Source organism: Parus major, chromosome 4 (genome assembly GCF_001522545.3).
Source record: "Parus major isolate Abel chromosome 4, Parus_major1.1, whole genome shotgun sequence".
Taxonomy (NCBI): Eukaryota; Metazoa; Chordata; class Aves; order Passeriformes; family Paridae; genus Parus; species Parus major.
The window spans coordinates 8,934,798-8,961,138 of NC_031771.1; the positions used below are offsets into that span (position 1 = coordinate 8,934,798).

General features: G+C 37.3%; 1 protein-coding gene across 6 annotated transcripts in view; it reads right to left on the bottom strand.

Moving 5' to 3' along the window:
- The window catches only part of INPP4B (inositol polyphosphate-4-phosphatase type II B), a 318,553-nt gene that overhangs the window by 37,468 nt on the left and 254,744 nt on the right, over positions 1-26,341 (bottom strand). For all 6 annotated transcript variants that reach the window (XM_033513502.1, XM_033513501.1, XM_033513500.1 and 3 more), the window contains 5 exons: positions 16,183-16,355; positions 15,234-15,357; positions 14,192-14,309; positions 7,780-7,920; positions 3,621-3,718 (listed from right to left, as the gene is read on the bottom strand). In XM_033513502.1, coding sequence (XP_033369393.1) covers positions 3,621-3,718; positions 7,780-7,920; positions 14,192-14,309; positions 15,234-15,357; positions 16,183-16,355 — 654 coding nt within the window. The remainder of the gene's footprint in view (positions 1-3,620; positions 3,719-7,779; positions 7,921-14,191; positions 14,310-15,233; positions 15,358-16,182; positions 16,356-26,341) is intronic.

The following is a 26,341-nucleotide window of genomic DNA, read 5'->3' on the forward strand; positions in this document are numbered from 1 at the left end:
TTTACAGCCTTGTTTGGGAACACAGGATGGAAATCACCAGCTAAATATTTAAGGAATAAGCAAACCTTATGCCTTTCTGAGTATTAGGTTGTCCTCCCTAAGATATTCATGTGGAAATTTAACGTATCTTCAACCTTTATCTTATAAATGGATAGTGAAAACCAAAATCAAATTTCTGCTGTAGTTCTGTTCATCAGCTATTAGACATTCAATGGAAATCAGAAAAAAACCCCTGAGTGTATTACAATCTGCTTTGATGGGATGATTTTTTTATTTTAAAGTCAAAAATTTTGGTTTTGTTTTCAAATTGAAACATCTAATTTTTGTTTTGAAATGTGCCTTCATTTGTTATATAATGTAACATAAAGGTTAAACAGAACAAATTATCCCCTCTAAAAAGTAACATAGCATAGTTTTAAATTAAATGGGGCTTTATTGTGAAGTAGAAAATAATTTCAGGTTTACTTAAAATCCAAAATTTTACTTGCTTGTTCTGAGTATGGCATCTAAGCTGAAGTTTAATTCATCCTACATCTCTAGCAAAAATTCAAGGGTAGGCAATTTAACTTCCCCCTCTGTTTCATATGTATATATATAGAAGGGTTTTTCCTAATCTTACATTTATCTTCACTAGCTTAGAAAATCAATAGAAACAAGCAGAATCTTTTTTCTGAAATGATTTCTTCTCATGGTGGTGAAGTAAAAAGTATTTTAATTATAGTTTTGACCATAAAAAGTGCTCAGAATCAAGTGAAAAAAAGTGAAACTAAATACATCAATGGACACAGTTTCTTCAAGCAGAGAATGTAAATTGTCCATCCAGTGAGAGAAAAAGTCCCCACAGCCCAGGCCCCAAAATCAACCCAAAGACTTATAATCAATCGAAAAGGTAAAAATTACAGAGGTATTAATGGACGTCAATATCCATTCTCCTAATGTGATCCAAGCTGGAATGATCCCTCTTATTAATAGGCCTTTACCTTTTATATCAAATAAATTCTGTTGTTTCCCTTATCCATGATTCATAGTAAGAAGTAATTTAAATATATTCAAAAAGAACTAAGTTCACTCATACTGTGCTGTCTAAAAAAATTCACTAAAAACAAACCAGCAGAAAAACCCACAAAAAAAACCAAAAAAGGGAGGGAAAAGTACATCCAAACTAGTTTTGCAATAATCTTAATGTGGATTGTTTTAACTGTATATTACAAAATCTGATTGTACACTTAGATAATGCAGAGCACATAAACACACATCACACTCTGCTAGAGTATTACACTTATGGCTGCATCTGTTTCTTTAAAACACAAAACACACAATGACAAGGATGATTTGAGATTATGCTAATGTATTATTAAGCATTTTATTGCTTCCAGGCAGCTTTCCTTTGGTTCACAGCAGAAAATGCAACATCTCAGAGGGATGACTTCACCACAGGTATAGCAAGAGTCTCCTAACGTATAGTACTGCCAAATGAGTTGCACCTTAACTGGAAATGATCAATTACTTAAACTCCTTGGGTCCCCCACAGTACTAAACTATCAAATCAGGCTCATAGATTATAAGGGGGAGGAGCCTGGAAGTACCAAACAGTCTTGTTTTCAGTAAATTATGTATTACTGAACAACAATCTTACATTTTTGGACCCTTACTACCCTTAGCATTTCTATAAAAGCAGTACTACTTTGGTGCCTCAACCAGGGCTATATTTGGTCAGCACTTTTGGTAGGAACCTTTCTGGGAGCACACTCTTACTTTCAGTTTCTGCTGAAAGAATTTAAGAGGTTAAGAAATGGGTAAATAATAAAGTGTATGTTCATCTTAAAGAAGATAAAAAGTCAGTGTATGCTTAGTTACAAGCAAGAATATTATTGGCAAGGGGAAATACAGACACAAGAGGAAAACTAACAACAAAGGTGGCAATACCTTTCTGGGAGTGGAAAATAGAATTCTTTGAAAGGGAATATATGAATGAAGCAGCAGGCAAGGGAGGCTGCCAAGGGTGGATGCAAAAGCCTGGAAAACAGGGCTGTGAGTCCTCAAATTCTGCTCAGCTTTCTGACCACTGTTTGGAACTAACAGCTTTTGGAAGATGGTCCTGCATTTATTTTGTAGCACAGATTTGGCACTACAGAGAATTATCTGGAAGGATGGGACAAAGCCATCAAAGAGTCATCAACACTGAATGCCTCTCACTTGGCCCCACCAGGGCTGCTGCCAGCCTTGTATAGAGGTTTGTCTTCCAGAGGTGGGGGAAAAGGGGAGGGATTAAAGTCCTCCCCCAAATGGACAAGTTTGAGAGCTTCACTTTTTCCCAGGGGGCTGGTTTAAAAGCTACATTTCTCTAAGGCATAAGAGTGATTCCATACATATAGTGGCAGTGAGGTACTGAGGAGGGCAGTGGAGCCAAAAGGTGTTTTGTGTTCCATGAAAATTTGTATAAAGAAGAGACTCAGTTCTTAAAGGTAGAGAAAAAAGCAAGAAGGTTACAATATCCAGAAAAGACATGGTGAATTAGACAAGACTAGTTCTCAAAAGCTTGTACAGTCTGGAAGAAGTCCAGGAGCTGTGTGGCTCACTAATAATCATACAGGAAGGCAGTACAAGTTTAAATTCTGTTAATGAAAAGCAGACAATACTATGTGCATGCAAATTTTTGCTTTTATATAATCAAATCCATTTATGAAATCTACCTTAGTCCTAATTTGGATGAAGTTAGTTTTTAGATGATATTTTCTTGGCAAGATTAAATTAATTACCCAACTTGTTGTATGACTTTCACTGTAGATAGGAAGACCTAGAAATACTAGGTCTGTGGGTGGATGGATGGGCATCCTGCCCACCACTTACGAAGAGAGCTTTTGTTTCTGTCAAAATTATTGACAAATTAAAATTATCCTGATATGAGAGATAAACATGTATTCATACAATACAATTCATACAAAGTGATGTACCAAAGCTTTACACAGGATTTAAAAAACAGGCTGTTAAACAATCCGTAACATTGGGGACTAATAGATTGGGCATGAAAATTACTTTAACAGGATTAGATTGATGCAAGCATCTTTTCAGTCCTTGCTTTTGGTAATCAGAGTAACAGCACAGTAATGTTCTTGTTTATGATATGAAATTTCTATAAAAATGGAATACAGGGCCTATTCTAAAGGCCTTGTATTCTAAACCTTGTTATTAATATCACGATGATATGGTTCATTGCTTGTATTTGCATCTGCAAATTTCTCAGTGGTTCACCAAACCTCAACATATTTTCAGAATAAGAGCAGAGGGAATGACTGAAGCTGATGGAATCTCCCACCAAGTATTTCTGTACCAATACAGTTAGGCACAGAATGTCCTCTACTTGAAATATTAAGAAACATATTATATTAATAACTTAAAATAGCTGTTCAGTTCGTCATTCCTCTGTTTCATTCTCTCTGTAGCTTCAGATGTGGCATTGGACCTGAAATCACTCTTGAGATCAGCAGGTCTGTGTACAGATACAAAATGTTTAAATTTATGAAACAAGTTAAGGAATTCTGCTGATATTAGTGTCTTATAACCTTTTATCCATCAAAGCTTTTCAAAGCCATCTGGACATCTCATTATTTTGTACTCACAATCAGGAGGCATTTTTTCCATAAATAACTTGTAATATTCTTTGAGAAGTTCTAAATTTTCCTGGTTAATGTTTTCCTGCAAAGTGGTATCTCCAAACCTATGAAAATAGACAATAAATTATGAAAAAACCAAAACCCACAATCCAAAACCCACAATCCAAAACAAAGATAAATTATCCTTCATAATTATTTCTTTGCATAAATAAATAACTTTGATTTTGTATTACTTGTTTTATAGTGCTCAATGTATTAGATTTTGTCAAACATGCACTAGTTAAGTTCTCATATGCGTTGGAACTGATTTTTGGAAACAAGGTCGTCACTGATGGATAATTCTTCCAAAAATTTATTAACAAAGGAATCAATTTACAAACATGCAATAAAGCACTTATTCTTTTTGCCCTCACAAATCCTGAGTAAATGGAAAGGCACTTTGGGGGAATTCCAAATGGGACCATAGGCACCAACTCCAACACCAATTCCCCCATCTCTTAGTGCTGCTGTTGCTTAAGCATATTAATTTCTGTAAGAGCTGGACAATATGGAAGTGACGCAAGGTGGAAGAGAAGCTTATCTATAAAGTAACTACAGATACATAAACAAATATTTTTCTTTCTGAAATCAAGATTTCTACAACAGCCACATTTCACATGCCAAGAAGATAAATCTCATGGTACTACAGGAGATACGATTGTAAAGACAGGAATGTTCCCTGGGTAGTTAGGGACAAGTTTTTGCAATTCATCTTTAGAATTGCTTTGAAATGGAAATGGAGGAGTACCAAAAGAGAGGCATAGGCAGGTGGGTGAGAAACTCAGGTAGAGAGAAGGGGACACAGATCAGAAGTTACAAAATAAACTGCAAATAAACAAGGGAAGCAAAGATTTCAATGGGCCAAAGGGAGAAGACTTGGCTTCTTCCTCAGTAGCCACTGCTGCACTGTCACATGAGAATGTTTCTTTTACATCAGAAATATTCTCAAGTGTATTCTATCAAAAAAGGTATCTTTTTTATGTAATAGAGTAACATCTCCTAGAAATTTGCCACAAAAATGTTTTTATATTCTCATGTTTTTTATCCCACAAAACTCCCCATATTTTTCACCAAAAATCATGTGCAGTGTTTTTAGTCTCAAAAACAAATGTATAACTTTAGGAGTTAAGCAATATTTTGAAGCAGACTGTAACTCCACGCAGAAAATATGATTCTGCATTGAATTGGTTTGCTTGGTAGATATTAGTACATATCCATATTTATAGATATGTGGGTATTACATTTTCTCTCATGGCTTTCTTTGTGCACAATTTAAAAAGACCACTGGGAACAATACATCCTGCCACTTCCCCTGCAAGCCAGGCACCTTTTCATACCAACTCCTCTACAAGCCTCCAGGAGATCAGGATATTTCTAAACCTTGCCAAATTTTTCTTCAGAACATTTGCAATACTCAGTACTTTCTGCCTATCCCACACATGTAAGCTCTCAACAGCTTGTTTCTTGGTGTCATGGAGTTACTTTACCTTTAAGAAAGTTGGAGTTTCTGAGAACTGCCTAGAGTCTTTTCTCCTGACTAATTATCGGTCATTGCTGAGAATTGACAGCAGTTTAGGCCATTGAAAATGAGATCAACTTGTGAACCCTACCTTAAAGTGTAAAACCAGAGCTCTCTGAGTTCTCTTTGTTTCCTGGCGGTGAAAGGTAGCAGAGTTCTGGCTTCTCGCTCTCTGCCCGGCCATGCGGCCGGGCGGGGGCCGGGCTGGGCCTGCTGCATCTCCCGGCTGGGAGATGGGGCCTGCGGGGGGCTTGTCCCGAGCCCTGTCCGGGCCGGGCCGGTTCCTGGCTTGGCTGCAGGTTTTGCCATGATGGAATTCACCAGAAACTGCCGAGTGAAGAAGGAGAGGGGCTCTGGGCCTGCAGCAAGCAGAGACGGTGACCACACTCTCCAGAGCAGCCATGAGGAACTCTCCATCACAGACGGCTCCAGTTCCTGCACTAGCCGAGGCCACAGAACTACCTACAACAGCCTGGGCAAGATTTTAACTCTTTCATTACTCAGATGAGACTTGCGGATTAACTTTTTTATCCAGAGAGAAAAAAGGAGAATGATCAACATGAAAAGAGACTTTATAAACTACCAGTGACAAGAAAGAAAAGAAACTTCAAGAAAGGTAGAGAATTAAGAAGATGCTTTAATTTAGCTGAAACGTCTTTTTGTTAAACTATGGAGATGGACAATGAAGTCCTGGAAAAAACTCTTTTAATTCATGATAAGTATGTAGGGAGGAATGAAGTGTTCAAAGTGTAAACTTGAGTAATTATAGTATAGTGAAGTGCTGGGAGATTTGAAGCCTTGAGAGGCAATGAGAAAACTGTTGTCTAGTGAAGCTCACAGAAGCAGATGAAGAAGACTTTTTTTACCTTTGAATACTCATCCTTAAAAATGCTATCCCTCGACTCATGACCCATACACATCTCAGAGTGATGTGAAAATGGGAGGGGTGGGCTCTGATAACAGCAGCTCTAAGCAGCTGATATCAGGGCAATGGAAAACTATAACAAAAAATAGTTTTCGTGTGAGAAACTCCATAAATTAACAGGAAGAAACTTCTGTTTCTCTACAAAGACAGGTGAAAAGACTGTAGCAAGAATTAAGACTGTTTTAACCACCAAAGTTCCAAAGTTTTTGTCTCTGTTGTCATGTGAACAAGGGAGTAGTAGGTAGATAGGGGATGAAAAGGTTTTTCTAGAAGTTTATTCTGGTGTTCTTATTCTTGTTGTTTGTCAATAAACTTTCTTTATTCCTTTTAAGTTTTATGCCTGTTTTGCCCTTATTCTAATCCATATCTCACAGCAAGAAATAAGTAATTTTCTTAGTTATTGGTTTTAAACCACGACACTTGGTTACCACATTATGCCTTATCTCTTATTTTGAAAAATGAGTGTCCCACTCAAAACTGTCATTACTGATTTTGTTAGTTTTGCACATTATGACTTTGGCCATGTCACTCCTCTCAGCGCTTTCCTCTTCATGGCATCAAGAATAATCTATTTTCATTTTCAAGTTCTCTAACCAACCATCCAACTCTCTCAACAGTAAAATGCAATTTTTTTACTGTTTTTTGATTCAGTCTGCCATTTCAATTTTCTGCCTAAAATTTCTTATGCATCACCACTCAACTTGGAGAAGTCTCCCATAAACATTCACAAAGCCACCTGATGGCATTCTTTAGTAATCTTCTCTAAAAGACTGACTTTACTTGGCTGTCTACAAAGAGTGGGAAGTGAAACTCCTGTGGTGCTTAACCTCTTGCCTGTTGTCCAGGTTAAAGATTGTCACTGTCACCCTCTATTATTACAGCTACAGTTTTGTTATAAGCTTTTGGCTCATAGCAAACACAACCTAAAGATAAGTATTTTGGATGCTCTGTTAATAAAAGCAGCTAAAAGAAAAAAAGTTTAAAAAAATAGCTGTGTTGGCATATTGACTTCTACCTTGCAGTTTTAGCACTGCACAAATGTAGTAATTTAACATGACCAACAGATACTCTTCTCTTGGAAGAGAAAATTAATACGCTGCTGAAACTTTGACTATTATTATATCAATTAATTAGTTTCCAGCAATCTGTTGCAGAGTAGTACTAATAACATGTCAGAACTGTATCAGCCTTCATGTTTCTGCAAACATACTACTAATGCATTCCTTATTATTAACTACCACTCCATGACTCTGGAAAAAAGCCCTAAAAAGCGGAGAAAATTTCTCTAACTTACGACTTGTCCAGACTCTTCAACCCCATCTTTAAGATATAAGAATTTTGAATTTTCACACTCTTGTTTGAGAATCTCAAAGTACTGCATACAAATAAATTCTACATCTGTGAAAACTGAAATCCATTTTGCATCTGTATCCAAGAGAAACATGTTACTGACTCTGTGAAATGAAACCTGCTTATGGTCCTATCTTCATCTAGACTTTTCCATTGTTCTGCACTGCTTCATACCTTGTGTTTGTTTCCTTTAATACCTTTTAAAATACACACTGAGTCAATGTGAGATGGTTCAAGAGAAAATGACAAACAGGATTTATTTCTAATCCTGAGAGATATCCTGTACCAGCATGGAGTACTTGGACAGATAATGAAACATGACTTTTTCTTACCTCTCTGCCAGTGTTTGCTGTTCATTGATTCCAACATTAAAGAGCACTGGATACATGTGAAGCAGCTTTCCTTCTTTAATCTCCTGTGGTAGCAGCTCAAACATCTTTGCTGGAAGCTGGACCTCTATAATGTAATGTTCACTAGGAAAAATAAAAACAAGAATAAGGATGGGGCTCTTGATTGGTTTGCTTAAAATATTCTTCCTAAATTATAGAGAATGTGTAGATTTACAAATCCTTCACTTTTTCCTTTAATTGAACCATAAAAATGGATGATTCAGCTTGCTTGTTTTAAGAGCATAAACAAGCTATATGAAGAAAAGCAGGTATAACTGTATATAAACTGACTTCTTTACTGTAGTAAAAATAGAACTAAGGATGAAAGCACCAAAAAAGACCTCTGCTACCCAAATATCAATAAGAATACCTCAACTCTTATAATGCATCTTGCTGAGTTACAAAAACAACTTACTTCACAACTTGATCTGGTATCTAAAAGTAGTATGAGCAAAAACCTTTCACAAAACCCCAAAGAAAAACTCAATTTTTCTTCAGTGGTTTGATTTTCTCCCTGGGGGTAGAAAGCATCACCAATAACAAAACTGTCTCTGTGAAAATAGTAACTGAAGGCTCATTACACAAACATGAATCCTGTTTTAGGAGAAGGGATATGATATATAGCAGTTCTGGACTTATATTTGTGTTTGGTCTGACTTTATGAAAAATGTGCTACTTTGGCTGCCAGGCCAAATTCTGATCACATGGAAGCCCCAAGCTGGATTTCACCTGCCTTTGAGAACTGATGCTTGACTCCACAACAGAAACAATGGGATGATACCAACTTAGGTTTTATTAGCTTTCTTTTCATTGTTAGAGCAATCAATCTAAATAAAAAAACAGGAACAGACTAGAAGGAAACTCATTTGTTTCCAGGATCTATTTTAATCAGAGAGGGCTGGCTAATAACGGAGGCTGAAATTTTCACTCCTGCAGAAAACATTTAGAATCTGACACTAGCAACAAGGGGTATTACAGCAACAGAAGGGAAGGAAGATGTATTCTGTCTACAGAAGTCAGGCCAAGGAAGTCATGCAGGTTTTATATGTAAATTTAAGATAGATAATTGTTTGCACCTATTCAAATAGTCATGAAGTCCCTCTAGCTCTTCAATCACATACTTGCTAACAAATAAAAATGCCATCTGGATTACCCACATGGAGAATTTGGGTGAGAAAACCTTGAAGAAAAAGGTCAGTTTCTGCAGTAGCTCTGATACCTTTGGCAAGTTTGAGAGACAACTGGCACCAGCTCAAGTGTTTGGAAAAACAGGTTCCACTTAGAAGAGCCAGTGGTCATGTTTAAACTTTATACTGCTCATATATCAGAGAACAAAGTAAAATGGATCTAGTGCAGACCTGTGACTGAAATGTAATTGCATTCAGCAAGGGCAGAAGCATCTGCTTAATACAGGCTAGAGCTGGCATGCAATCTTTGAACAAATGCCAAATGTTCCCCACTGAGAGGGAGTATCAGTCCTGAATGGAGAATACATGTCTCTGCGATGGGGGTGGAAAACCAAAATAGTTCTGATTCCCAGGTAAGTTTGTGTTTTGTTTACTTAATTCACCTATGTGAAAGATATGGACAGTTAGAAAAAAGGATAGTAAAGAATGTGGTTCCCATGACCTCTGCAAAGAAGCAACAATTCTCAGCCTACCTGAGAGCCCTCCTGGCTGCTGTCAAGTGCTACCAGAACACTCCTGTGATGGAGTGCTTTGATGAGCTTGAGGAGACATGTTGGTTTAGTCTAATTCAAAGAGCATATGCTACAGACCCAAAATGCCACCAAATCACTGCATTGTTACATTTCACTCCCAAAATCACTACAAATCTCTGCATGTGAAAAAACACTGAGAAATTCTGATCTTTAGGCATGATAAATTAGTATCATAATAATCAGACTTTTTTTTTTTTTTTCAAATTAATTTTTGAAGTCTCAGAGATAATCCTTGGTAACTTTAGAAAGTCTGTTATCAATTTCACAATGAAAACAATGCATTTCTGATGATGGAAGGAAAGTGCAATAAAGCTATGACAGAGCTGTCTAGAAAGTCCAGGAATAGTGCTGAACTCAAGTGGAGGCAAAAAAAAAGAAACAATCCAAGGTACTGAAATCTGGAGGACTTGTTTGACATCAGTTTGCCAAAGAACTTACAGGTCTATGATTCTACTTAAAGAAGAAAAAGATATATAACAATAAATTTTATTGTCATATGCTTTCTCTCTTTCATGGCTAGATTCAGTGCAGAGCTATTAGGTGATTTTGGCAGGAGATGGATTAGGTGGGTACAACTTTTTCCAATGAGATGGAAAAATCAGTACATAATTTTTAACATTAAATGACCTTTCAGGAAAACAGAGTGGAGAAACCAAACATGAGTTTTAAGAGACTAAATAATTAATCTTCATCTATTTAAGAAGAAATTGTATAAATTTAGGTCTTAAATATTTAAATGTATATGATTTGCCTAAACAGGACTGCTTTAAAAAATCCCTTTCTTTGCATTATTCTCTAGTATTTGTTATCATCACGTAAGAAAATATACAAACACTTCTAGTCCTATCAGAAGGCTTCTACAAGCTACCCCCCACTTGGCTGGGGGTCATGGGTCCTGCAGCTGTTTTGAGTTGGCTGAAATTGCACACCTTTTGCTCACTGCAGTAAGCCCAAAACAAGTCATTTACATGAACTTTACTTTGGAAAAGAAAAAAAACAGCAGACATGGTCAGTCACAGCAACTTAGCTTGGAGGTTCTTTACCCAACTCTTCTATAAGCTGAGTGCAATGTTTTAGATCACTTAAGTGCTAGTCCAGTTTTGGGCCTTCTTGAAAACATTGTGTAAGAGATTGTGATACCTCAAAGTTCATATGCACAATCATAGAGTGCTTTGGATTGGAAGGGACCTTAAAGATCATCTAATTTCAACTCCTCTGCCACGGGCAGGGACACCTTTCGCTAGACCATGTTGCTCAGAGCCCCATCCAGCCTGGTCATGAACACTTCCAGGGATGAGGCATCAGCAACTTCATAGTGCAATCTGTTTCAGTTCCTCACCACCCCCACGGCAAAGAATTTCCTCCTAACACATAACCTAAACCTACCCTCTTTTAGTTTGAATACATTTCCCCTTGTCCTGTCTCTCCATGCCCTTGTAAAAAATCCCTCTTCAGTTCTCTTGTAGCCCCATTTGATCCTGGAAGATGCTCTAAGGTCTCCCGAGAGCCTTGTCTTCCCCAAGCAGAAAAACCCCAAGTCTCAGCCTGTCTCCATGGGAAATGCTCCACCTCTGATCATCTTCATTAAGTCCTCTGGACTCCAGTAGGTCCATATCCTTCTTATGTGAGGTCCCGGAGCTGCACACAATACTGAAGGTCGGGTCACATGAGAGTAGAATAGAGAGGGAAGGCCATCTCCCTTTACCTGCTGGCCACACTGCTTGTGATGTAGCTCAGGATACTGTCAGCTTTCTGAGATGCATTCTATCAAATGAACCCACCTAACTGATCTAGGAAAGCCATTAGATCCAACCTGTTCGGACTTCAGCAAAGCTTTTTATACAGTCTGTCACAGTATCCTTCTGGACAAAATGTCCAGCACAGCTAGATAACCGTGTTATGCAATGGGTGAACAACTGGCTTATGGGTCAAGCACCAAGGATTATAGGGAATGTGGTGACATCAGGCTGGTGCCCAGTCACTAGTGGGGTTCTACCAGGCTCCATCAGTGGCCCTGTGCTCTTCAACAGCTTCATTAATGACCTGGATGCAGGACTCAAAGGAATGCTATGTAAGTTTGCTGATTACAGTAAATTGGGAGGAGTTGTCAACTTCCTTGAGGGCAGAGAAGACCTGCAGAGACCTCAACAAATGAGAGAGATGGGCAATCATCAGTCGTAGAAAGTTCAACAAGTGAAGGGTCAGATTCTACATCTGGAATGGGACAATCCTGGATGTAGGGACAGACTGTGGAATGAGAGGCTGGAGAGTAGCACTGTGCAAAGGGACCTGGGGGTCCTGGTCTATGGAAAGTTGAATGTGAGTCAGCAGTGCCCTGGGAGCCAGGAGAGCCAACCCTGTCCTGGGGGGCATCAGGGACAGCATCGCCAGGTGGGCAAGGGAGGGGACTGTCCCGCTCTGCTCCGCACTGGGGCAGCCTCACCTCGAGTGCTGGGGACAGTTATGGGTGCCACAATATAAAACAGGCATTAAGCCATTAGAGAGGGTCCAAAGGAGGGCCATGAGGATGGTGAAGGCCTTGAGGGGAAGTTGTGTGAGGAGTGGCTGAGGTCACTTGGTTTTTCCAGCCTGGAGGAGACTGAGGGGAGACCTCAGTGTGGTTATAACTTTATCAGGAGGTGAAGCAAGAGGGGCGGGCACTGATCTCTCCAGTGAGCTGTGACAGCACTTGAAGAAACAGCCTGAAGCTGTGTAAGGGGAGGCTTAGGTTGGATGTCAGGAAAAGTTTTCTCAGCCAAAGAGTGGTTGAGCAGGTTGAACAGGCTCCCCAGGGAAGTGGTCACAGCACCAAGACTTACAGAGTTCAAGAAGCATTTGAACAAAGCTCTCAGGCACTGGGTGTGATTCTTGGGATGTCCTGTGCAGGGCCAGGAGCTGGATTTGATGATGCCTGTTGATTCCATTCCAATTCAAAATATTGTGTGATTCTGTGATTCTGTAAAGAATGTTTGGAAAGTGCGTATTTTGGCCTCTAATAAAAGAATGTGAGTTCTTAAACAGAACTTCACTTCCCAGGTGGCCAGTGTCAGCTACCAACACCAGCAGGTCAATGCACTGCTAGACAGTGCCACACACTTTGGATTAATTTGTTTGATTCATTTGCACACAGAATCTCAGGCTTAAATACTTCCCTAGAAAAAACAATTACAAGTGAATATGCTTCAAGATAAGAATTTGTATCTCAATTTTCTGTCTTGCGTTTCTACAATCTTTTAGTCTCATTTATTGAGCCACACCATATAACAACCAAACTGAACCAAAAAATGAAAGCTTCTTAAAAAATTATTAGGAAATACCTAGGTTTTTCACCATCTTCTCTTTTTATGGTTGACTTCCAATGCTGCCTGATAGGAGCAGTCCCACCACAGCTCTAAGAAGACAGTGACTCCTCCACATAAGCCTTTTAGATTTTATTTTTTTCTGATACCAATCCCATCCAATGAATATCTGCCAGTAAGTACAGTACAGCAATCACGGGCTGTAGCTCTTCTGACACTGACTGCTGCATCAATCCAGAATGCCTGAGGCAGCTGAAAGCTCAGGTCTCCTTTAAATCCAGGACCTCCTGGTGCAACAGCAGTAGCAGCAAGACAGTAAATGTAGATGCTGTATTTTTCAGGATTTTTGTCTGCTGTGATTTACAAAGGATGCATTTCTTCTGCTTTATCCATATATCATAATTATTCTCAATTATTCCCAATGTGTTGCCTATCATACTCCAGCCTTCCTGTTATTTATTTCAATCCTTTCTCAGAAAGCCCATATGATGAGAGTGAGTCATACAGAATAATTAAGTAAATCATTGGTGAAAGCCCCCTTCAGAGGAAAGATATATTTTCTAAAAGTTGCTGGTTTTAGCTGAATTTAATTTACAGTCATCTTAAGAATAATGATACTATTAAGGAAGGCAAAAGTGAAAACATTTGGAGCTTCAGAGCAGAATAATAATAATAATGAAAAATTCATTCCAATCTTGTTAACCCTCAAATAGCCAAAATTAATGAAGTATTGCAGTTTATATCCTGATATTCAGCAGTACTTACATGGGATTCATAACGTATAAGTGATTTTGTGCAAGGATTTCTAAGACTAATTTGTCCTGTGTGATTTTTCAGCAGCTAAAAAAAGTTTCCCTTTTTAAAAGTGACCACTAAGTTTTGAACGCTAACTGGCATCTGGGTTTTTTTTGTTTCCATCTTAAAAACAATCAAGGCGTATATCTTGGAATTGCAGTTTCATTTCTCACACTGAAATACAAATTCTGGACATTCAAAACCAAGGGTTCTCGGTTAGAGGCAACATATGTAAATTATGACCTTGTCACCTTCTAGGAGTCAGTATCTGTGTGTGAACAATGCATCAGCAGCTTTGCACAATACAGATATTGTTCTGATTAATTTGTGTTAGAAACTGGAACTTATAGCTTTTTATCAGGAGAGTAACCCATAGCATACTAACCTTTAAAATTCCTACTACTTCACCTTCTGAAAAGTTAAACTACTGCACTTTCCATAAAATAGAATTCAGCAACAAGAAAACCATTGGCTGGGTTTCATGGGCTACAGATTAAAACTATAGCTTTTATTCCTGGGCTCCAGGAAAAAAAATTCTTACCGCCTTCCAGTTATAATAGGCAAAAAATCTTCTGATTTGGCTTCAATTACTTTAAACATTACTTTCTGCAAATCTGAAATGCCCACAGCCATGTCTTCCAGCATCCCCGCTTCTTCACCTACATGAAAAGATTAAAGGGATTATTAACAGAGTTGGCAAATCAGTCACTGTATAGGTTAGAGTAAAGCCATATGAGGATTGTATTTTCCAGTCTGTGCATCTAAAAATCACAGTTCTAAATCCACATTAGAGTAACCAACATAAAACCAGACTGATTTCTAGAACTGCTGACATTTCTGTGGTCTAAACAGTAACTATGAGGATTAAGCAACTCTGAAAATTAGCCTGCTCTATATAGGCATAGAATAACTCAGAAAAGCCATTTTTATCTATTCTGAAAGTGTTCAAAAGGCTGTCCTGGTGATGTAGGACAAAGGTTTTGAGATAACAACGAGCATCATGCAAAACCTAGAGATCTCAAAGTGAGCAACTGCATTGAAAAGCTGCAGAAATGCTAAATTCCTCTACTTTGGTCAAAATCTCTGATTTGGGGAATGATTCCATTAGATCTAGTTCAAAGTTTGAAACATAAGGCAATTTCTCCCTCCAAATTTCTTTTTTGATACCTATCAAATAATGTCATCGATAACAAACTATGAATTAAACAGTTTTCAGACAATCTTCACATTATCAGCACTGGTGACCAGAGCCAAGTCTGATAGAGGCAACAACTGTTTAAATCTGTTGTTTGGATTAGCTTTAGAAACCTGATATTTTGGGTCAGGTCTGCATGGAACAATTAGCAGGTTGTGTTCTCTGAGGAACTCAGAATGAAATAGATCAATCATTTTTGCTGCAGAATTGACAACATAGTATCAACGACTTCAGCTGTGCTATTAATGTGCAAGTCTACTGTCTCGTAAGGACAATATTTGATTCAACAAGCAAAATGACTGGAAACAGAGCAGAGGTTAAAATAAGAACTTCCGGGTAAACTTCTGGGTTGGATTCAGAAGGAACTTTGTCAAATATTCATACTTACTATATGTACTAAGGAGTCCTTCATATTGCACAAGCAATCCAACAGTATGAAGCTGTTGTAAAAATCCTTGATCATGTAAGCCTGTGTGCAATTTGATTACAAATCCACAGACCAATCCAGCAAGCTGTAAAGATAATTAAAACATATGCAATTAAGAGATGTACCGTTACAAGACAAATAGTAAAAAATGAGGCTTGCTATCATTATACACAATGTATAGAGGTAAGACCTACATATTTGAGAAAGCAATATAGGTATTTCTGTTTAGTGACTATATACATGATTTCATAATAATATGAGCTATAATAATTCCTCATATTATAATTTCTCATAATAATATTAATTCATAATAATAGGAGCAAAGGCCATGAACTAAAACAAGACATTCCACCTCAACATAAGGAAGAACTTTACACTGAGGGTAGCAGAGCCCTGGAACAGGCTGACCAAGGACGTCTTGGAGTCTCCTTCTCTGGATACATTCCAACCCCACCTGGGCGTGTTCCTGTGTCACCTGCTCTAGGTCACCCTGCCTTGGCAGTGGGGTTGAACTGGATGACTTCCAGAGGTCACTTAATCCTACCTATTCTGTGATTCTGTGATTCTGAATATCAGCAAGATATATTCAAAGCTAGACTCGAGAATTATATATTCTAGGAAGGCTAAAAATAGATTTCTGGATCTTTCTTTGTGCAAAGGTGAGATTAGGCAATTTTTCCAGTCCATTGCAGACCTGCTTCTCTGACTCAGTGATAGAAATACTATGGATTTCTATTTACTACTTAGTTTCCTATCACATTATAGAATATTTAGGTGAATATCATGGAAAATAAATGAAAAAGTTGTGTCAAATTGGAAAAAGACAACAAAAAACCCCACAAATACTGGCAAGAACAGTATGCTTGTAATTACATCAACAGAAGGAAGGAAGTGACACAAGACAACGTACTGCTTGGCTAAAGACGATGTCTCTTCTTAGGGTCAGCATCAAGCACTGGGGCAAACCACAGGCAAGTTCCTGGAGCAGGACAAATGCCATGGATTGCTTGGCCCTGGTCACCACCTCTCCCATGCAGTCCTTCAGTGTAATCACCAGTGGGTACAGCTGCTCATACCAATCACCTAGAACAAAACAGGTCATCTGTTCCAAAGTGGAAAACTTGCAGGGAAAAACCATTTTCCCTGAGGAAGGACAGCTGCAGTGGCTGTACAGATCACCCTTCCCTTTAAGGCAACCCTGCAGCACTCTCCAAACCATTGTGGGACCAGAAATGCCACTGGAGAACATGCTTATAAGTAGAAGACCATCTTACCACTGGGATGGGGGTTAAATCCCTGGTCTGAATCCAACTTCACTGTGAAACAATGGCTTTTTTAAATAGTCCCAGCATCTCTGTAAAACTTGTATTTAAGTGTCATAAACAGAGTAGACATGGAAACACATAAACCCTCATTAAGCACATAAAGATAAATACAGTGGAGATGATCTCTTGTTCTTCCCAGGACTTACAACTGGCTATGCAAGAAATGAAGTAGCATCAAAAATGCAAAACCAGGTAAATAACCATTTATTTCAGAAGCAATGGGTGCTGGAGGGCAAACCATAGTAACAAATAGGTATCTGCAAGGGTATCACCCGCTTAATGTACAAGCTGGAAATATAATAAGCTTCAGATCATGTTCCTTTTTTTTTTAGCTTCTCTCTATATTGTTGTGCTTAAGTATTTAGAGACATTGAACTAATTTTTAGCAATTTCTATCACAGAGATGTAGAACTATTTTGAAACATGTTTTGCTCTGTTAAACTACATGTGAGGAATATCAGAAAAAAAAACTCTAGAGAAATGCTTGAAAAATGATTCCTTGATTCCTTAATACATTACAAATTAAACAGTGATCACTAGGAATGGAGGAAAATCAGAATACCTTACACAAACTTGCCTAAAAATCACAGCTGTTCCTGAATTTTACAGGATTTAATAAAAATCAAAATTGTAAAATCCAAAATGTATTTATTTATTAAGAAATAAATGAAAAATAATACATTAAATCTAAATTATATATAATTATATAATTTATACTTATTATATAAATTATATATAATAATTATATTTATAAATAAATACATAAAATTTATTAAAATAAAATTGTAAATGCAACTACACTGCATTGTAGTTGCATATGGCTTTGCCTGCCCCCTAAGTTGACCAATAATAAAAACAAATAAATCTCCCTCTTTCAGAATCTATATCTCAGTTTCATTGTATAGTTTAAAATGAGAGAAATCAACAATGTAGAAGAATCTATTTAAAAATTGGGAATGCAACTGACTTAATACAGTCCATAACTGGCTCATATTTTCTTAGCATAATTAAGAATCAATGACAATTAAAATCTGTTGCAATTAGGTGCAAGACAGCAGCATGTTGTGTCAGCTAGCATCCTGAGTTAGGCCTCTTTAGTACTGAGGAAGTTCTTTAGGCAGGAAGACACAGCTGCCTGTTGCCAGTCAATTTGGTTGAGCTCCAGAAAAGCACATAAATGAATAAAACTGTATTCAAGAAGACTGGAGAGAACTTTGAAAGCTGTGAGAAATTACAGAAAGCAAGGAGCAGAAAAAGGGGAAAAGGACAGAGCTGGCATAGAAAACAACCTGAGCCCCTTTATTGTCTTTGTGGTCAGACAACATGGTTTTTAACACAGTCATACCTTTTAACCATGAGTAATACAGACCGAGAAAGCATTCCCTGGAAAACAGCAGTTCCAAAGTGTCATCCTGACAAAGCAGATCATAAGCCACCCCCAGGTAAAAGCTCCAGCAAAAAGAGGTGATTTATACATGTCATTGACTAACAGAGTGATGACACACTGCGTGCCAAGGTCTGGTGTACATGTTTAAAGAGACTGCTGGAAAAATTGAGAGCTTGCATAGCAGAGCTACCAAGATTTAGAGTTTAATCTTCTTAAGCTGATGAAAAAACTTGATTTCCCCTATTCATGGGAAGAATATAGGAAAGGACTAACTGGGGTGTATATTCTAGGGAATAAAAGCAAAGGACAACCAGAGGCTGCTACAAAAAACAGACAAGTTTAGAAATAAGGTAAACAAAAAGGAGTGATGTACTGGAAGTCAGTGTAGACAAACCAGGTAATCTAAATTCTCTTTTCAAGTTAAATTACAATCATTTATTAATTTAATCAATAAACACATGCCAATAAAAGCAACAGCAGCAAAATAAGCATAAAAGATATAATGCACACTGAACCAATAAGCAGGGCTGTATGTGGTAAGAATAGAGTTTGTTGGCTGCTTCTTACTTGAGCAAATAATGAAAAAGATACTTGGTCATTTTAAAGTAGACTTGAAGGTACAGCAAACAGGCATCTGTTCCTCTTCTGTGGGAAGGGAGAGCTGGGTACAGATACAGACACAGCCAAGGATGGGGCAAATACTCCAATTTGAGTAGAAAAAGCAGAATTTCTAGAACTAACCAAACTTCTTGAAGCTGCTATTACAATTTCAGATTGTGTGGATAAAGCTAAAGAGCGTTTCTGACAGCCTTTTTCATAAAAGAAAAGCACGTACAGACAGGAGAAGGGGAAACAGATTCAAATTTAAAGGGAGTAGGTTTAGATTGGATATTAGGACAAAATTCTTCACAGTGAGGGTGATGAGGGACTGGCACAGGTTGCTCAAAGCAGCCATGAATGCCCCATCCCTGTAAGTTGTCAAGGCCAGGATAAATGGGGCATTGAGCAACCAGGTCTAGTGGAAGGTGCCCCTGCCCAACTGCTGCAGATGGGTTGGAATGAGATGCAATTTAAGGTCCCTTCCAACCCAAACCATTCATTAACTTTATGAATAGAGGGGTCACATACTGGCCACAAATCACATAATATTTAGATCTGTTTTTACTGAGCTGCCACGTAACCAGTCCATCTGCCCTGTGGATTTCTGTTTCTTCAGGAACATAGCTTTGTATTTCTCCTGCTGAACCTCACCCTAATATTTCAGTGCTCCATTTCACCAGGATCCATTATAATCCTGCTCCCACAGTGCTTAAAACCTCTCCCAGCTTTAAGCATCTGCAAATTTTATAAGCATCATCCATATTTCATAAGGCAAATCAGCAATAAAAATACTGAAATATACCAGACTCAGAACAAATGTTAGTGGATTCTCCTCCATACAGCGTTCCAGGTTGCCAGTAAACAACTGATAACCACCTTCTGTTGTGATTTTCCAAATTTGCACATACCTTGTGGAAGCTTCAAGATAATTTTCTCACAACAGTTTTTGAGGGGAGGTTACATCTTTGGAATACTAACTTATTAATTTACTAACATAAGCAATTTTTTCTGTAATAGTTGCATTAAAAAGGAATTAAAAGATTTGAAATTCTCAAGGCCATTTTTTTATTAAAGAATATTCACACTAAATTTATTAAAAATAAATCCTACTGAATACTTAATGTCCCAAAGGATGCAGAGCCTTATTACATATGTATTTGGCTTTTTGGTAAACAAAAAAAATTGTAAGTTTGTAGAAAACCTTATCCTAGCAACTGAGAGAATATAAATTATTATAGAATATAGAGTTGCACGGGTCACTAGTAAAGAAGACAACCTTTGTGTGATTAAGTTTTCCAAAACTTAATTATTTTTATAATTTCTGATTAACTTTTACAAAAATCTCCTACTCCTTACTCACACTGGAACTTCTCAACCTCAGTTAATAAGCATATCCAGTCCCCAGAAGATGGAGCTAGTTGGCAAATCTGAGAGGGACTGCATTGTTTCTTGAAAAAAAAGAATGTTCATGAATGGACAAGTATATTCTCATGCTTATGCTTTAGTCAAAATCAAAATAAGAGGTGTATCAGAGACTGAGATCTTAGAAAGACCAACTCTAGAAAAAAAAAAAAAAAAGCTTTATTTTTGCTCTGCTAAAATTGCACTGTGTCACTTGCTATGCAGGATATCCTGATGCAAATACTCCAGCAGGAATATGAATGAGAATCATTCATTAACAATGCACAATGGTCCAAAAATCCTGCAGTAACACCTACTTATGTGTAAGTCCTGCAGCTTGTAAGTTGTTCCTTGAAACTAAGAAGCACTGTGAAACTGAAGTTTGTGAAACAAACAAACAAATAAAAATTGCATTTTGAAGCTTACAAGTAAATTCAGTACATTTGGGGAAAAAATAATGTCTTGTATGCAAGGCATAAATATATAACAATAATGCAATTCATAAATAGATATTATTTCTAAAGGGAGCTGACATGTCTAAAGGAGCTCTCTTAGAGTGACTCTATAGAATCACTTTGTATACATTTTAGAATATAATATCTTTCAGAATACCTTTGTAGAATCACTTCAGGAAAGGAATAATACAAATTATTGCTTTTAACACATTCGTGGACTCACACACGTTAACTCTTCAGATCTCAAGTTTCTTTTAAATTAAAACTGCAAGATTTGTATCCACAACACAGTGGAAAATTCTTTGAAAAAGGATGAAGAATTAGCTGAATGAGTAAACATCTGAAAAAAAACATTAGGAGCAAGAGCAGAAGCCACAAGGAGACTCCAGGATGACTGTCAGGTTGCTAAAATGACATGGGCAGCCTGTCAGTTTGGAACACTTTGCATCAAGAAGAACTGTCAGAGCCTCCTGATGAAGCAAAGAAGCTCAGTAGAAAAATTATGTTAGTCAACCACTGGAAACTAAAACCAGGCATAAAAACTGAACATATAAAAATAAAGAATGGAAGGATGAAATGAAAAAGATCATGAACTGCATCACTATGCAGTTAGAATGAGACTACGAAAGAGCATGTTCAACAAAGCACTGAGAAAATATTCCATGTCCATTGCCAATAAAGTGGTGGCAGTTCAATCTGTGACAGGATTTGCCCTTTGGTTACAGGAAAATGGCCTTCAGTGTCCCATATTCCTATAATCAACAGGCCTGCACAGGCAATTCTGCATTCAAATATCTACTTTGCAGTAAGTCAAACCACATGCTAAATTTGATAAAGTTTGGCAGAAAAGCAAGCTCCTGCTCTTTTCAAAGTCAGGCCCACTGAAATGCTTATTAAAATAACCAAAATATTTGCTGTTACTCACAGGTAACCAAAAAGGAAAAGCACTGATGCTTCAGGATAGCACTCCTATCCCCTTTTGCCCTAAGCACTGATAAAAAGCCAATTTTGTCACTGTTGTTTGTGCCCCCTAAAATCCATTAATGGCTTTAAGTCATTGCAAAACTTAAATGTATGAAGTTAAAAACTGAACCTTAAATAAAAAGCAGAAGAACCTATAATATCATACTCTTAAAGCAAAGGAGGGCACTACCAACATATAAATATAAATGTAACATACAAATGTAATAGCAGATACCCAAGAGGTAAGCTTTCACTTGAATTAATCACTCACTACCTCATCATAAAAATAATCCATGACAGAATTGAAATAACAGAGGTAAAATGACATAAATGTGTTGTCTTGATATCACAAATTGAACATTAAACAAACTCCGTTTTAAGGAAAAGAGCAGGCAAATCAAACCAACCAACCAACACAGAGCAGCAGTAAATCCCTAAAAACAGCATGAAATAATTCACCCAGAATTTGATTTTATTCACCTAGGACAGGAACAGCCTTTAAATTTATATTTTTTTAAAGGCAGGTTTAAAAATACTGACTTAGAAGAGTTCACATATTCAATGTTGCACCATAAAATGTCAGCACCTTATTTCTTTATTTTGCCACTCAGCTCTTGAAGCTGAGTTTAACTCCAGCTGAGGGCTAAGTTCTTTGAGAAAGGGGGAGGCTTTGTACTTATAATGCTGCAGCAATTCTCACAGGAAAAAAAAAAAACTGAGTAAGTTTTCCTGGTATTCCTGCACTTTAAAGTAGTGGTTCACTTTGCACAGTTTGGGTATCCAGAAAGGTGATTTTGAATTACTGGGGTTTATTATTCCATTGAAATCATCCAAGATTTTCTACACTGTCACATGGATTAATAGTTAAACCTTAAACCATCTAGTCATACATATACAAGTATCTCAGCATGTTTAGTCATGGTGAAAACAGAAAGAGAAGACAAAGGTAATAAAAGACAAAGCTAAGGAAATCTAATACACTTTAAATATAGGAGTAATGGATGAATCTTTCTCTGTGAATGCTGTGAAGCTAAATATTCTGATATCTTGTTTTAATTTGTTGATTCAGTTAAATAGTCTTTCTTTTCCTTACACATTTTTCAGATTTTGTTTACAGCCAAAGTATTTAGAGAAAGTACTGCTGAAGAGGTTGTCTTGTATTGCTGGGCTACATTCAGCCCAGGTAAGAATCCTACCAAAAAGGAAAGGGATGACACAGAAGTGAGAGGGAAAAGGGGAAAAAAAAGGCATAAGTAAAATTGATGCAAAGACAAGCTTAAGAGAAAAGGAAAGAAAAATGTGAGGAAGAGGAAGGGAAGAAAAATCTTTTCACATATGATTGCTTTAAATAAATTATGTCTGCTACTTAAGAAGACACAAACCACAGGAAAATTTTTCATCTTCCTGACTAAGCAGTATTTTATAATAAAAGCTTTTCTGAAGATGCAAATAAAACTAGAACATGGCTTTATCTCCCATTTCTACAAGCATTGCATTGGAAGGGATGCACTGAAAGGATGCATTGCCCATCCTCAGGGCACTGAAAGTCAAAAATTTTGAATCTAGACTTTTATATAGTCCCCAACAGGTATCAGATAATACAAGAAAAATTAACCCCCATATGTGTGCAGCATATATAGGTTATATTTTTATATATATATATATACACACACACACACTCATGCTACATATATATATATATGCTATATATATATATATATATATATGCACGCTCTCTCTCTCTCTCTCTCTCTATATATATATATATATGCTATATATATATATATACATAAGGTTTCCTCTAATTTCAGCTAGGAAATGTGGCAATGTTCCCCAGGTTCTGTCTGCTACCTATGCCGAAGGTTATCACTGGCCAGTTCACAGAGCTTATGATTCCATAATTCATTTAAAGGCAAAATCCAGGTGCAATCACACAGGCAAATCAAATTGTTTGAGACAATGTGGTGGATCCTGTATGTATAAAATTAGGGAGTTCTCACCCAGAGCCAGCAGACGAATAGCTGGGTGGGAGCTCTGATGGGATGGAACAAGAACCAGATGGAACAACAGCCGCTTTCAGCAGCCTAACACGGAAATCTGTCAGGGGCTGTGTAAGCACAAGAGCCAAGTGCTGTGTTTCACTGGCACCTCTAATGCTGCAGGACAGGTTTTCACATTCCAATTCTCATGGAAAATGAAAAGGCGAAAATAAAAATAATTTAATGTTGTTACATATTTCTCCAAGGAAAACCAGACTAGAGTTAAAAGAACAACAAAAAACCTGGCTCTCCTTAAAAAATCCTTCTACTCCTCCTGATTTATCATGTAGAGGATTCATAATCCTGGAACTGATGAAACCATAGCATGTTACCTTGGTAACTGTAACTCAAATTCAGTCTTTAGAATACACTCAAAGGTCAGACTACATGAAAAGTCAAGGCTAAGGAAAGTGTAATTCACATCGAAAGACAGAGTACAGGAAAAAAAAGTGCTCCAATATTTCCAATTACAAAGATTCTAAACAATATATATAAACATGTTTGGAAAAAAAATAATAAGATCACACAATGTCACCACTGAGACTGCAAATATAAACTTACTTAAGAAAACTCTGAATATATGTTAAAACAATAGCTATATTTATATGAAGATGCTATTGCATCAAATTATTGTCATAGTATTTTCTATCATCCAAAAGGAACATGTGTGCATTCTTTGAAAGGTTTTTCATTGCTATATGCTACCCAAATAACCCAGTCAGGTTCCCTAAATAAGCAAAAAATTTCATCCCATGCTTTAAGGCATATTTATCAATATTCTGTTCAAAACTCTGTTTTCCTTTTTCTTGCAAAAGCAGCCCAGTTTCTCTGAGGATTAACTGCAGCACTAAAGCAGTTTTGGACTTGAAGATCAATCTGTCCCCATACAGTCACACCATCAATGAAATAGATTATGCTCAAATATGCTCAGATTATGTATAATATATAATAGCAAGATGTGGAAAGCTTCTCATTTATGTCATGTTTGTGAATTGTAAGTAGCACAAAAGTCTGTAATTTTAGAAATGTGTCTATAGGTGTACACACAGTGTGATTTTGTTTCTAGGAAAATGCTGTGAACTCACAATCAGGCTTCAAGGGTAAAATGAAGCAGAATTAAGGCCAAATTTATAACTGTAAACTTGGAATCTCTGCCTCTGTGTAGATGCTTCACAGTGCACCCTTAGGGTTTCATGTTACATTTCAGAGAGGGAGATGCAGAGAAAAACAAACATGTAAACTCACACTCTCATAGAGAAGTCAAGCATGCAAAATTCTGGCCCCAAAGCTTAGAAAATCTTTAGGGAACCAACTTTGGCACACACCTGGATAGCTCTTCAGAAAGCTCCATCTTTAAAGTTAGTCTTATAAAAAAAGCAATTTAAAAACATCTCTATTTCTATATGACCTTGAAAGTCCTAGAAACTGTCCAAGGCATTCCAAAAATTATGTCTTACTGAAAAAGTCAGCAGTCTGCCCCACAATCTCTGCAGTTCTCATGTGAGGGTGTGTTATAGAACTTTCAGAACAGCTCAACAAAAGCACTGACTGCTCTCACTGAAGGACACCTGTACTGATTCAAGAGAAATGGGGATGGCTCTGAAATGAAGGAAAAAGGGAAAATTTATTCCAGCACCATAGCAGTTGGATATTTTTTGTGTCCTTGGCCCACCAGCCCCAGAAGATAATTTATCAGCTGGATGAAACTCATCTATAATTTTCTAACCATTACATTATTATTGCTTAGCAAGAGCTACCTTTCATTCTACTTGATGGCTGCTTATTACAGTACTTAAAATTATGTGACTTTTATTTATTTTTTTTTTTTTTTGTGACCTAAAGCTCTAACCAATATTCCATTTGCCTGCATTTATGCCTGCCTAGGGTGTGAGCCTGAATCAAAGCTGTGAGCACACTGGATGTAAAGACTCAAATGGACTGATAAGTTCATATCATGGCATATAGCAGAGGTTATGTTCGGGGGTTGAAGAGAGTGAAGGAAATTATGTAAAAGTTCATTTTGGTATGAACTAGGCATGTCAGAAAGCATTCCAAAATAATTATCCTAAATCACAACTTTTCTTTCAGATACAGGAAGGATGGATAGAAATCTTAACTTTTGTTCCATAACTATGAAATACAGACAAAACTCATGACATTCATGTCTATGCATACACACACAAATGCACTGCAGTCACCTGGAGGAAAGTTTGGGTGAAAGTATGCTACTACCACCACTTTACTTGCAAAACATTTCTACAAGACATGCTGGACTTCTAACAACAGCAGGAAAGCTTGTTAGCACCACAGGGAAGAGAAGGGAGTTAGGAACAAGAAAAATATTCAATTTTCTCTTTTAATCACAATGAATATGCTTGGGCTCACCATCTGAAGATTCTTCCAAATTCAAAATGACACCTACGTGGCTGTTAAATATTTGTACCTTCTCTGAGAGAGCAGGAAAGGTGTAGAAAACAGTGTTGATATTTTTCACCTGCAAGCCTTCACTAGAGAACAGAGATGGTATCATCTACCTCTCTAACATTACATGCCTGGTAGACAGAGAGCCAAACAGATAAGGAATAAGCTGCTCTCTGGACTATTCATACAAAATCAAGTCTAACACAGAGATCTGGTGTCGCTGTAGGACATGAAATGATTCACACAGACACAGCTCAATGTATGATAGGGAAAAGAGAGTGATTTATTCCATTACTCCAGTATTTATAGATTTTCGACCATGACCAGGGATTGGATAGTCAGGTTACCACCTTCCCAATCATATTGGTCGTGAGAAACATCCATCAAAAGACGTTTCTTTAATGGAATGTATAAACAACTATGTTTATAGTTACTTTCCTGGGAAAGTGGCTAGAAACTATGGAAACAGGATCAGAAG